Source organism: Cydia pomonella, chromosome 19 (genome assembly GCF_033807575.1).
Source record: "Cydia pomonella isolate Wapato2018A chromosome 19, ilCydPomo1, whole genome shotgun sequence".
Taxonomy (NCBI): Eukaryota; Metazoa; Arthropoda; class Insecta; order Lepidoptera; family Tortricidae; genus Cydia; species Cydia pomonella.
The window spans coordinates 3,968,856-3,982,016 of record NC_084721.1 but is presented as its reverse complement, the minus strand read 5'-3'; the positions used below and the strand labels follow the sequence as shown (position 1 = coordinate 3,982,016).

Below are 13,161 nucleotides of genomic sequence, written 5' to 3'. Positions count from 1 at the left end.
GTACCTCTTTGTAGTAACATGTCCCGATGAGTGTATACATATTTTTCCTAGGAGCTATCTCAACACGAAATGGGCAATCGAAGTTTTTAGATTAAACTTCACACACACTTATTCTTTTTGTCTAAGTGTCAAAAACATATCCTAAAAATTCGTGACAACTTTTAATCTTTATCTATCGACAGGTATCTCCCTGATGGAACGCCTGAAGAGAGACTGCGCCCTCTACAGCGACGATCGACGAGATCCGAACTACATCATGATGCTCAAAAAGAACTTCCGATCGCACCGCGACATCCTCAGCATCCCTGACGAGCTGTTCTATCACGGACAACTGGAGGTAGGCGATCCCTCAAACCGAAATATTCGAAATTACGAGTACAACTGGTATCCTAAAACATTTTATTTTAGTCTTGACAGTGATAAATTGATAATAATGTATGGCCAAGGCAATGCTTGACCAGCCACTTGACATCGACCATTGCTGTACTCCTCCATCCTCTTCCTGACAACGTATTCACATATTTACTGTTCAACTGTTTTGATAGCCTTTTATTTATTTATACAATGTGTTTGTGCACGTATAGTGGAGCCGTTAACCGCGTATAGTACGATTTTTAGGTAATGCGTGTTTTGGTATCGAGGGAAATACTCCTTAAAGATAGATCTTGATCGTCGAAGATTATTTTATTCGTGAAAGCTTAACTAGACTAGAGGCAACACTATTTTGCTCTACTAGCGTAACGATACTCAGGAAGTTGACGTTTACCGAACGAGTGCGTGCGAGAGAATGACGCGTATAACCGTATCCTTGGTCCTTTTGAGGTAACATTACTATCTCCTGATAACGGTGTAACGGTACCGAAAGTTTCCCACGCAACTAAAACTACGCTTAATTATACACAATAAAATGGACAATACTTCTTTGACTCTGCCGAAATTCTGCGGAGGTGAACCCTAATAAACAAATATAATACAATAACGTTACGGAACTTAATGAGTGAACATTGAACAATAGTCGACCGTAACGGTTTCAGGTTATACAATAACATAGTGCAACCTTACGGGGTCCGGCTTACGAGAACTAACTGTTATTTTATTGCGTTGCTACGAAAATGGATTTACGTATTCTATTTTCTAGTTATAAAACTATTTCTATTTCTAATTATTAATAAGCTATTCTATATCTACATGCTAAACGATGTTGTAGTGGACGGACACGTCGGCTACATGGCTCCCTCCTCAGCGAAGCGTACGGGTAGACGAACGATGCGTCCGCTGCGGGTCATCCGTGATTGTCGTGAATCCGTGGGAATCAATACTGAGTTCTTATTTGTAGAAGATGTTGCAGGGCCTCTCCTTGCACAGGCAGTAGTCACCGGTGGTGTCGGTGTCGGCAGCATCGGCGTCGGCGGCGTCGGTGTCAGCGTCGGCGGCGTCGGTGTCAGCGTCGGCGGCGATTGTGTGGACGGCGGCGATAAAAGCGTCGTCGCTGGACTTGGTGTGTAGGTGATCACAGGTCCTTGTCTCTGCACCGAATTGGGCTCTGCATTTTCTGTTATGGTGTATGCAGGCTTAAGACGATCGATTGAAATTTTTGCTTCACGTGTAGGTAACTGAATAGTGAAAACCTTGTCGGTTCGATTCAGTACTTTGTAGGGACCGTCGTATGGCGCCTGCAGTGGCTTTCTAACTGCGTCGACTCGAATAAACACGTAATCGCACGTAGTTAGATCGCGGTGAATGAAGATAGATCTTTTGTTGCTATGCGGTTGACTCGGTACTGGTTTCAGTTGTCGGATGGTTTCTCTCAGTTGTTCGACATAGGAGCTGTCCATTATGACGTCGTTGCTTGTTGCGTTTGTTAGAAATTCCCCGGGTAGACGAATGTTGCATCCGTATGTAAGTTGCGCTGCACTTACGTTTGTGTCGGCGCGGAGCGCCGCACGGACACCTAGAAGCACTGTAGGTAGCTCGTTAATCCAACTTTTAGCGGATAAGAGTCTAGCTTTTAGTGCTGTCTTAATCGTTCGACGCCATCGTTCAAGGACACCGTTGCATATCGGATGGTACGGCGTTGTGCGCGTTTTTGCGATACCAAGCAGCTGTGTTAGGTGCGCAAATATTCGACTTTCGAACTGTCGACCTTGATCCGTTGTTATTGTAGCTGGGCATCCGAATCTTGACATCCATCCTTCGTAGACAGCTTTGGCGACTTCTTCAGCGGCGACTTCTTTTAGCGGGATCGCTTCGGGCCATCGAGTTGCGCGGTCAATGATTGTTAGGCAGTAACGGTAACCGTCGGACGTTGTTGGCATTGGACCGATGATGTCACAATGTACGTGTTCGAAACGGGCTGTAGGTTGGAACGTTGATAAAGTACTTGTAGTATGTTGCTGTATCTTTGTTCGTTGGCATGCGATGCATGCTTTTGCCCATGTTCCGATGTCCTTATTCATTGAAGGCCAGAAGTATTTGCTTGCAATCATCTTGCGCGTGGTGCGAGTGCCAGGATGACTAATGTTGTGCATATAGTCAAATACAGTACGTCGGTAATCCGCAGGTAGGTACGGACGATTGTTGCCTGTAGTAGTTTCGCAGTATATGTTAAAGTCAGTTCCGGGAATCTTGATTTTTTTCAGTGATATATTTTCTTGTTGCTGCAGGCATTGAATGTTGCTATCCCTTTCTTGCGCTGCGGCTAACTCTTTGAAGTCGATCGGCGTTGGGCAGGTAATCGCGTCGATGCGCGAAAGTGCGTCCGCTACAGCGTTTTCCTTCCCACTTACATAGCGAATATCGGTCGTGAATTCGCTTATGAAAAGTAGGTGTCGAGTGCGTCGCGGTGATTCGCCGTCGTTTGATGATTTCGTAAATGCGAATGTGAGCGGCTTGTGGTCTGTGAATATTGTTAGCGGTCTTCCTTCAAACATTTTTCTAAAATGTTTTAACGATAAATATATTGACAGGAGTTCTCGATCGAACGTGCTGTATTTTTTTTGAGCTTCCGTGAACTTGCGCGAGAAATATCCGAGTGGCTGCCATTTTTTGTTAGTGAACTGTTGTAAAACAGCGCCAGCCGCGGTGTTTGAGGCGTCACAAAATATCGCGAGTTGAGCTTCGTGCTGAGGGTGTGCGAGTAGGGCGGCGTTTTGTATGCTCGTTTTACACGCTTCGTAGGCTTGCGTAGCTTCTTCAGTCCATTCGATTTGCGACTTGTCTCTTTTCTTCGCGTTGTGTAGATACTTGCAGAGTGGAGATTGAATTATTGCGGCGTCTTTGATATTTTCTCGATAAAAGTTTATCATACCGAGAAAACGTCGTAATTCTTCGATTGTTTTAGGTTTTGGGTAATCGGCGATTGCTTGTACTTTTTCTTTCGGTGGTTGGATACCATCTTTGTTCACTTCGTAGCCGAGAAACTTCACCGTAGGTTGACCGAAAACACATTTTGCGGGGTTTATTGTGATTCCGTATTCATCGAGACGTTGTAAGATAACGCGTAAATGTGCTCGGTGTTCCTCCTCGGTGGTTGAAGCTACTAGTAGGTCGTCGACGAACGGGAAAACGTAATCCAGCCCTCTGAGTACTTCGTGTATGAACCTTTGAAATGTTTGACCGCAGTTCCTTAAGCCTGGGCACATACGCGGGAATTCAAACAATCCGAACGGCGTAATGATCGCCGATTTTTCAATATCTCGCTCGCTGATCGGAAGTTGCTGGTAGGCACGATTGAGGTCGATCGTAGAAAAAATTGTTTTCCCGGCGAGTTGATACGTAAAGTCGCGTATGCGTGGTATAGGGTAGCGATCGGGTATCGTGATGGCGTTGAGTCTTCGGTAGTCACCACATACACGTAGATCTCCATTTTTCTTAGGCACTACGTGCAACGGTGAGGACCATTGGCTCTTACTAGGACGACATAAGCCTTGTTCTATCATGTTTTGAAATTCTTTTTTGACCTGTTCGTAGCGATGAGGTGCGATTGGTCTCGCTCGGCAGTGAACAGGTTGACCAATTGTTTCAATGACATGCTCGACTGTGTGCTTCGGACTGAGTTTCATTGATGTAAGTCTTGTAATTCCAGGGAACTCAGCAAGTATGTCGTGATAGGTTTGTCCTACGCGGATGCTCCGAACTGTAGGTATGTTCGTTTTACAAATTTGTGCGTTTGTAGTGAGCAATGTCTTTCCGTCGATCAATCTTCGGTTCGTCACGTCGACTATTAACTCGTGATGATTCAGAAAATCTGCTCCGAGGATTGGTTTCGACACGGCGGCAACAATAAACTTCCATTTGAACGGACGGCGCAGGTTAAGGTCGAGTTCGTATGTTTTTTCGCCATACGTAGGTATAGTCGTGTTGTTGGCAGCGTATAGTTGAAACGATAGAGGAGATTCAGGTGTGCCTTTCGCTCTCGGTATTACACTGATGTCTGCTCCGGTATCTACCAAGAACGATACTTTCGTCTTCCTGTCGGTTACGAAAAGGCGGTGTGAATGTTCTAGTACGCTGGATTCCGCCGCGGCCAGCGTCTTCTTTAGTTTTCCGAAGGCAAAGTAACGGGTCGGAAAGCACACGGCGGTCTGCATTTTGTTGCTTCCATACCGAAACGTCGGTGGTAGTAGCACCATGGTGATGGCGATTTGCTTCTGTCCTCGGACCTCGAGTTGTTTCGTGAACGGAGATCCGAACGACGTCGACTGTGGGAACGGCTTTGGCGTCGCCTGGCTTGCGGGCATCTGCTTAGCTCCTCGACTCTAATGTTTAATTTTCTGATTTCACTCAGAATGAACTGAGTGTCGGTGGCCGCGTAACTCTGTGCTAGCGGCGGTTGCTGATGTTGATCTTGCGATAACGCAATCGACACTGGCCTCGATATCGCTGAAATCTGTGGTACGTTCGGCGATTCCTCCATCATCTTGTCGGCAACTCGCGCCATTTCATCGAGCGTTGCCTTCTCACTGAAGGTTTCGCTTACGCAAAGCACCGAGCGTATATATGGTGGCAGTGAGTTCGTCCATATGATTTTTAACATGTTGTCATTAAACTTATTCCTGGCCAGCTCACGCATTCGCCTTAGCAACTGACTGGGCTTTTGCTCGCCGAGCTCCATTTGGGATAGGAGCTTTTTCACTTGCCGGCTGTCAGACTCTTCGTAAACGGCAATGAGACGCTCCTTCACGGCCTTGTAGTACTCAGTTTTAGGAGGGTTGAATAGGATGTCTGTTATTTGCTGGACATCTTGCTTGTCTAACTGAGCTATTACCATGCTCGCAAGCTGACTGTCGCTTCTGTTTAAGTCCCTCGTAGCGTGCTCGAAGCTGGCAAACCAGATGCGCGGCGAGTCACGCCAAAAATCAGGTATCTTCAACGGTGCGCTGACTGTGCTGGCCGATGCAGGTGCGGGTGCAGGCTGTTGTTGAATGAGCGGGTTAGCTGCGTTGTTGCCTGCATCGACGACTTGATTGCTGCTTTCGCTGTTCATGTTGACTCCGTTGCCTTTGTCTGGGTTTGGGCTCATTTTTCTTATCACGTCGGGGTCACCACTTTAGGTAATGCGTGTTTTGGTATCGAGGGAAATACTCCTTAAAGATAGATCTTGATCGTCGAAGATTATTTTATTCGTGAAAGCTTAACTAGACTAGAGGCAACACTATTTTGCTCTACTAGCGTAACGATACTCAGGAAGTTGACGTTTACCGAACGAGTGCGTGCGAGAGAATGACGCGTATAACCGTATCCTTGGTCCTTTTGAGGTAACATTACTATCTCCTGATAACGGTGTAACGGTACCGAAAGTTTCCCACGCAACTAAAACTACGCTTAATTATACACAATAAAATGGACAATACTTCTTTGACTCTGCCGAAATTCTGCGGAGGTGAACCCTAATAAACAAATATAATACAATAACGTTACGGAACTTAATGAGTGAACATTGAACAATAGTCGACCGTAACGGTTTCAGGTTATACAATAACATAGTGCAACCTTACGGGGTCCGGCTTACGAGAACTAACTGTTATTTTATTGCGTTGCTACGAAAATGGATTTACGTATTCTATTTTCTAGTTATAAAACTATTTCTATTTCTAATTATTAATAAACTATTCTATATCTACATGCTAAACGATGTTGTAGTGGACGGACACGTCGGCTACAGATTCATTTTATCGACAAATCACCCCCCCATACCTATGTTTTTTCTCAACCATTTTAAACATTCACCCTTTCAAAGTTTTATGACGCCAAACACGACTGCACTTGGTTAATGTACCATTATCTATCCATTTACCTGTCGCACATTAAAAAAAAACATTCGATAGCTTATGAAATAGGGCATAAATTTCAAGCATAAATGTCACAGAGAATTTTCCACAATTCCTCGAGAATTAATAACAAAGATAAAAATTGTCTTCAAAATTTACTTTTTTTTTAACATTTTATCTTTGTTTTTCGAAAACGAGGTCATAGACCTGTACTTTTTTTATTGTTAAATGATAGTTCAGGATATCAGCTAAAAGATGACATCAAAATGAAAGCCCTAATCAAAACATTTCACAAGTTACACGAGTCCAAAGAAGACCTTCATAAAAACAAAATATTGGTATACAATACAAGCTTTTATCCAAGAAAACGTGTATTCCTCAGGCTATGGCGCCAGTGGACTACATCAGCAGCGTAGACATCCTGGGAGAGAGGACATCCAGCAGGGCCATCGTGTTCTACGGGGTACCCTCACAAGAGCAGAGGATCGGGAAGTCACCGAGGTACACGACTGCAGTCTCGCTTTGCAGTTAACCTGTTGTCCCGTATCTGAACGGTTTCATAGTACGCCATTTTTGTTGCAGCTTCTACAACGACTCGGAGCTAGAAGTGGTACAGAGGCATATAACAGCGCTGCTGGAGGTGCACCGCGTGGCTGAGGCGGATATAGGCGTGGTCACGCCCTATATTAGACAGGTACTCGTTATAAATTCTACTCATTATTAGTACTTTCCTTTTTTTGTGTTAGAAAGAACTCCGCGGAATTTTCTGCCGAAACCAACCGAACCTTAAGATAGTCTACAAGTTCAATAACCTAAAAACTTAGTTGTTCTCATATTTTTAGAATTGATTAGAATGTTTCGAATCAGATTTTATGTCTTAAGTACCTAATTGACCGAGCGTTAGTGAAGGTCTTCATTTCAGCTTGGAGGAAAAATGCTTTCGTATGTCCTGATGTTCTCCTTTATATGTACAGGTCGGAATTAATAACCGATTTTCGTGAAATTTTGTGAGCAGGCTCGATGGTTCGTTTTTTTTGTCAATTAAATTATGTACATTTTTCAAAATGGCGGGGCCATACATTTATTCAGTTTTAAGTTATGCTCGCGAGTTCTACAGCTCACAGAGCCACTAGTACTATTTTTAAAAAACTTCAAAAAATTCAAAAAGAGAGAGAGTCTTAATAACTATAAATTTTCAAATCAGATTTTTGAACTATAAATGACTTCTCTTAGGTGTACAAAATAAAGCAGTGGCTGAAAGCGCTTGAGCTGAACATCGAAGTGGGCACCGTGGAAGGTTTTCAAGGCAAGGAGAAGCGCATCATCCTCGTGTCCACCGTGCGGGCCAAGTGCGAGCTGCTGGCACACGATGCCAAGTTCCGCCTGGGCTTCCTTGTCGACGCCAAGGTAAAGTCTCTCTAAGATATAGGTACTTTTCCTCCTAGCGTCGACACCACAATCTAAAAATCTTATTGATTCTAGAAACATAAAAACATCAGGTTAATGTTTGAGTGTGGTGGGTTAGTCTCTCGATCTTCCGTTCCCTCTACTTTCTCGAAATTCCGCCTGATCTTTACGCTATCTTTTCGCAGGACATTTTCTGCAATAAATGTTGGAGAATAGCAAAAATATGAAAGGATTGCAAATTATATTACGTTAAGAAATGTAGTGCCTGATCTTGCTGTAGATGTCGTTAAATAAAACAATAAAGGATATGCTTTTTGTGGAAATATTCGCTGAGAACAATCGTTGAGACTAGCTCTTTTGGTAGAGCGACGGACTCCCTATCCCGAAGTCACAGATTAGTTTCGACTGAGGCAGTGATTTTTTCTACATATCTTGAAACATTGTGATTTCGTCAGAAGACTATTCTACTTAGTACGAAATTACGAACCGAGACACTGATCAACACCCATAAGGCCAGCTGAGCCCCTTTTCAGTTTAGAGAATTTTAGGTAAATATTTCCGTCGCGCTGATGGGCCGCTCCTATATTAGTGGGAGAAGGACAACAGCTTAGGCGAAAAATGTCAGAAATAGAGGTTTCGTTCTCGATATTTTCCTTCGTCCTTAACCAATCGAAAACCGTAACGAAATTTTGGGAACAGAATGAGAAAGAAATGATCGTTATGATTTTTGCGTTTATTGTTGCTAATTTTGCATGCCAAGCATCTGTTTATGGCTCATTTATTTGGTCGTTTATTAGCGCTGTTTGAAGTTCTTACAAAAACAAGAATATATCATAAAAGTAAATCATACTGGTAATATTTAACCCCTTATCAGGCTGACAGTTCAAAAATGACAATCGAATGTCAGTCTTACTCGTCGAAAATATAACACATGTTTGAAGAGCCGCATGTGGGAAATATATATCCCTTGGCCTGGTAAAGGGTTAACTCATATAAAAAAATATCAAGAGCCAAAATCCAGAGAGGAGATGCAAATACAAATACAAATACAAATAATTTATTTATAACGCCAAGTTACATGTCATGTTCATGATGGTTTTCATATCATTAGGTAATTAATTAATTTTATTCAATTTAATTATTACACATTTAATTTAAGTATCTATGCTTTATACAAGTGACTAGATTATAGTAAATGAATAATATTTGATGTCGAGAACGTTGGAAAAATGACCACTAATATTTCCTCTTAAGGCAGGAATCTCACTGGCGACGCATTCGATTGCTACGGCAGTGTGAAGACCGCCTACCGCTAGAGGCCCCACAGACCATAATAATATCTGAATCCATTCCATTTATTTTTCTTAAACAATACAAGGTGCCCGTGAGCATTGCGAGACATTTTAACTAAGCATTCCTGGTAACATTTAGAAGCTAAAATATCATATACAATTTTCTGGATTAGGCCTAGTTTCAGAGATAATTAAATGTTTTTCGAAATCATTCTTTCGCCGTAAGTCGGTACAAAACACATTTTTGACTGCGGTATTGCCTGAGGTCTAGTCTGGAGATAGGTACCTATTGATTGACATCGAAAAATTAAAAAAAATGTATTCGAGAGGCTACCCCCAAATAAAATAAAAAAACTTTTTAGTTAATTTTAGGTTATGTGTTTATCAATAAAAATTACGTTTTATGTACAGGAGTACTAAAAAAAGGGTTTTTTTTTGTCGAATTTCACAAAAAGTCGTAACGTAATATTCATTTTTTGCTTCTGTTGCCATCAGGAATGCACCGTTAAAATCTCTCGCAATGCTCACGGAAACCTTGTATAATGATTGTGTCCGGAATTATATTAAATACAATGTATTAATTTTGATGAATTCCTTTTCCAGCGCTTCAATGTCGCTCTAACTCGCGCCAAAGCAAAACTGATCGTCATCGGCAACCCGTCCTGCCTCCAGAAGGACGCCAAATGGCACCGCTACATCACCAGGTGCCGCGAGCTCGGCACGTACTGCGGTTTCGACTTGCGGGAAACGGAAGCTGATGAAACCGAGGCTATAGACCAGATCACGCAGATTCTGCGGCTGACTAAGGCGCTGGAGAATATGAGGGTGTGAATGCAGAACGTTTGTGACCGAACACACGAAATGTCTCACTTTGACGCTTGCCATAATGACGAGATTTGCTTGTATCTTTATACGAATAACCTGTCAAGGCGTCTTTATTGGCAAACGACAATGTGGGACGTTTTATATTATCTAGTGTCCAAGGCAGTTATACCGTAAAGGTGCTTGGCACACTGGTTCCGATTCGCACGTCGTTCCGATGTGCGAGCGAGATGTCACTATAATACGAGTATAGCACTATAATACGGGTATAGCGTTGTCTCGCTCGAACATCGGAGTGACGTGCGAGTCGGATCCAGTGTTATAAGAGCCTATAGTCCAGTACTACATCGATGGTCCACGTGCTCAATAAGTAATTAAATATCAATACTAATGTTATTTTTGGTTTAGTCTGATTTTTTTCTTTCATTATAAACATATTACACCATGGAACTACAAAATTGAAATAATAATCACACCTGAACGAAGTTATTAGATTCTCTTAATTATGGCCTAGTGATTGTACGATGGGTAAATAACTTAGTAAAAGCACTTGCACTTAGTTGTGTACAGTTGACAAAACGCATTTTCGCATTAAATAAACAACATTGATATATAACTATTCCTGTTGAATCTTCATGAAAAATAATTTATTAGAAGTTTTAGCAATGAAAGTTAATAATGAATCTGGTCCGCGAACCTGATGGCATATAAAATTTCAAATATGGAATATCCATACTTTACTGCACACAGAAAGGGGCTTTAACTAAGTTTACAGTACATAGTGCGAAAATTAGCATATTACGTTACTGTGTCGAACATTTAAACGGCCATAACACTCCCTTCGGTCGTGTTTTAATTTATCGGCACTCGTTTCGAATTTCCTATTTTTCGCACTCGTATCGTAATGTACTATTACAGTACATATGGTGCTACTTTACCGCACTTGTGCGATAATTAGCACATTACGTATAACTAGACCGTCGAAAATTTAAAGGGCCGTATGTTCTGTAAAACGTAGGATACATGTGCGAATTTCCTATTTTTCGCAATTGTATCGTAATGTACTATTAGAATAAGAACGAGGTTTTCGCACTTGACTGAAAGCTTTAACCTATTTTAGCTAGCTATAGATACTGTTGTATTTTTGTTAAACTAGTCCATTATACTTCTAACTCTTCTACATGTACCTATTCAATAGGGGATATTACGCAAGACTGCGTAGGGGGCGCCTCTAGCACATACTGAGGGCCTACCGCGAAACACGAAAATAGAAGTTTCGTTATCTGCCCCTCTATCATTCTTGCATATTCAAGCGATAAAGGAGCAAATTTCGAACAACGAAATTTCGATATTTACGTTTCGCGGTAGGCAAAAAACTGTTTGAGGCATAGTATGTATACGTTACTCTGTTCTCTAGCGGCATAACATTGCAGTAACACTCCCTATTGAGCACACCAATTGTGTAGGTTTATATATATATATATATATATAGGTATTAATCTAAATATCTAGATAGTAATTGTACCTTTAAAATCATAGAAATATTACTTAGTTGACTATTTTGATGTTAACTTTGACACCTTTGCAACAAATCAGTTTTTTATAATTAGGTATATACAAGCTCTAAGAATCATAAAGATAAATGATTGTATTGATTGTTATTGTTATTAAGTATATTAAATATAACGTGTAACAAATATAAGTTGTATTTCTAAGTAAGTATTATTTAAGTATTTCCCACATGCGTTTCAGTGCTGCCAATAAAATGAAAAAACGCCTAGGCAGGGGGCTTTAAACTTAAAACGTTTGGTTATTAGACAACAGTCGAATCGTGCTTTGTTTCCACCGACTACTGTGACACTCACAGTGACAATGTATGACCGTGCTATACTTCACAAACAACTTGATGGGTGCCGGGTGCCTTAGCATGGTAGAAAAAAAAGTCAGACCAAGCTAAGTTGGCAACGAATTTGATAGCACAGCCGGTGCAAGTGTTAGTAAACGTCATAATTTCATAGAAGTTTGCCATTTAAACTAACAGTTGCAATGTCTGGGCTGTCAAAATCGCTGCCAACTTATCTTGGTCTGACTCTATAAGGCTGTAGCCTAGGCTGGCTATATGTAATAGTAATTTTGTAGTTGAATAAAGTTTTTTTTTTTTCAATATTCTTTGTTTTAACATTATACGTTCCAGCTTTTTTGTTATTTAGCACATTACACTATTCCGTACCCAGTATTTTCAATATTGGGACCGTGCGAAGTGCATGGCGGGTGTAAGTAAAGCGATATCCCAGCGCATAAGGTGCTAAAAATTATAACTGCGGAGAGCGTCTTGAACATTTCATACAAGTTATATTGCTCGAAGTGAAACTTTCATTTACGATTACTCCTGAAATATTCATTTAAATTGTATGGTGTAAGGGACCATTGTAATCTGTATGAAATGCTTAATATAACTAACATATTGAATTTGATAATTATTAATACTGTATCCGTGTAAATGCCACATACTATGTCATCTTTTTCTAGAAGTTAAGAATGGGTATAGTAAGTTATCCTTAAAATATATACATTCAACGTCGCGGACTTTTTTGTAGACATATGAAAGAGAGACAATCCCACCATACATTGTGTTGTTATAGCTCAAACTGATTAGGCAGCGTTTTCGATTAAAGCTCCTAGCCAGCGTGATTTTTTCTAACAGCATCGTTATATTTCAAACAATTTACACAAAACCCTAACAAGTTATATACCTAAACTTTCCTCAAGATTCATTATATTGATAGATGAAAATCTGTTCTGTAGTTTTTAGTTTTGGAGTAGTTTGATAAGATGTAGTGAATTGACGTTTTCCCCTAGACTTGCGGACGCTAGGTTGCGTGACAGTCGTGCACATAGCGAATAGAACACATGGGCGTTATAAAAACGTTTACAAGATCGTGAAAGGCGGACGTATGAATGATTGTCCAAAAATACAAAACGATTACAATGGAAATTAATTTTTCACCTCAGCAGCTGGAACAAGCCTATTTTCGTCACTCCAGGGAGTAAGACAAGTAGCTTTTTAATTTAGTGAAGGCCATGAATACAGGAATATTTCTAGAAGCTTTCGTCATAATGATGATGCCTTTTATTCATGAATGTAAATAAATGGTTAACTTTATTCGATGTTGAATTTTTTAGCCTTTAATATGTTCTCACTACTAAGGTGAAAAGTTGTATGTGTCACACGAGAGCAAAGTTATTTTATATACATCTCGTGTTTTTGAGTCCCTCGCTACGCTCAAGATTCTAACTTAGAATTTTCAATTATATAATCTTCCGCTTACTCGGGACTCAAAATCAACAATTTCAAGAAAAACAACTTTCCA

General features: G+C 40.9%; 1 protein-coding gene across 1 annotated transcript in view; it reads left to right on the top strand.

The window, feature by feature from the left end:
* The window catches only part of LOC133528482 (putative helicase mov-10-B.1), a 35,346-nt gene extending 25,032 nt beyond the window's left edge, over positions 1 to 10,314 (top strand). The window contains exons 22-26 of the mRNA XM_061865872.1: positions 183 to 337; positions 6,652 to 6,770; positions 6,852 to 6,963; positions 7,503 to 7,676; positions 9,572 to 10,314. Of these exons, the coding sequence (XP_061721856.1) occupies positions 183 to 337; positions 6,652 to 6,770; positions 6,852 to 6,963; positions 7,503 to 7,676; positions 9,572 to 9,799 (788 nt within the window). The 3' untranslated portion in view covers positions 9,800 to 10,314. The remainder of the gene's footprint in view (positions 1 to 182; positions 338 to 6,651; positions 6,771 to 6,851; positions 6,964 to 7,502; positions 7,677 to 9,571) is intronic.
* The last annotated feature ends 2,847 nt before the right edge of the window (positions 10,315 to 13,161 follow it).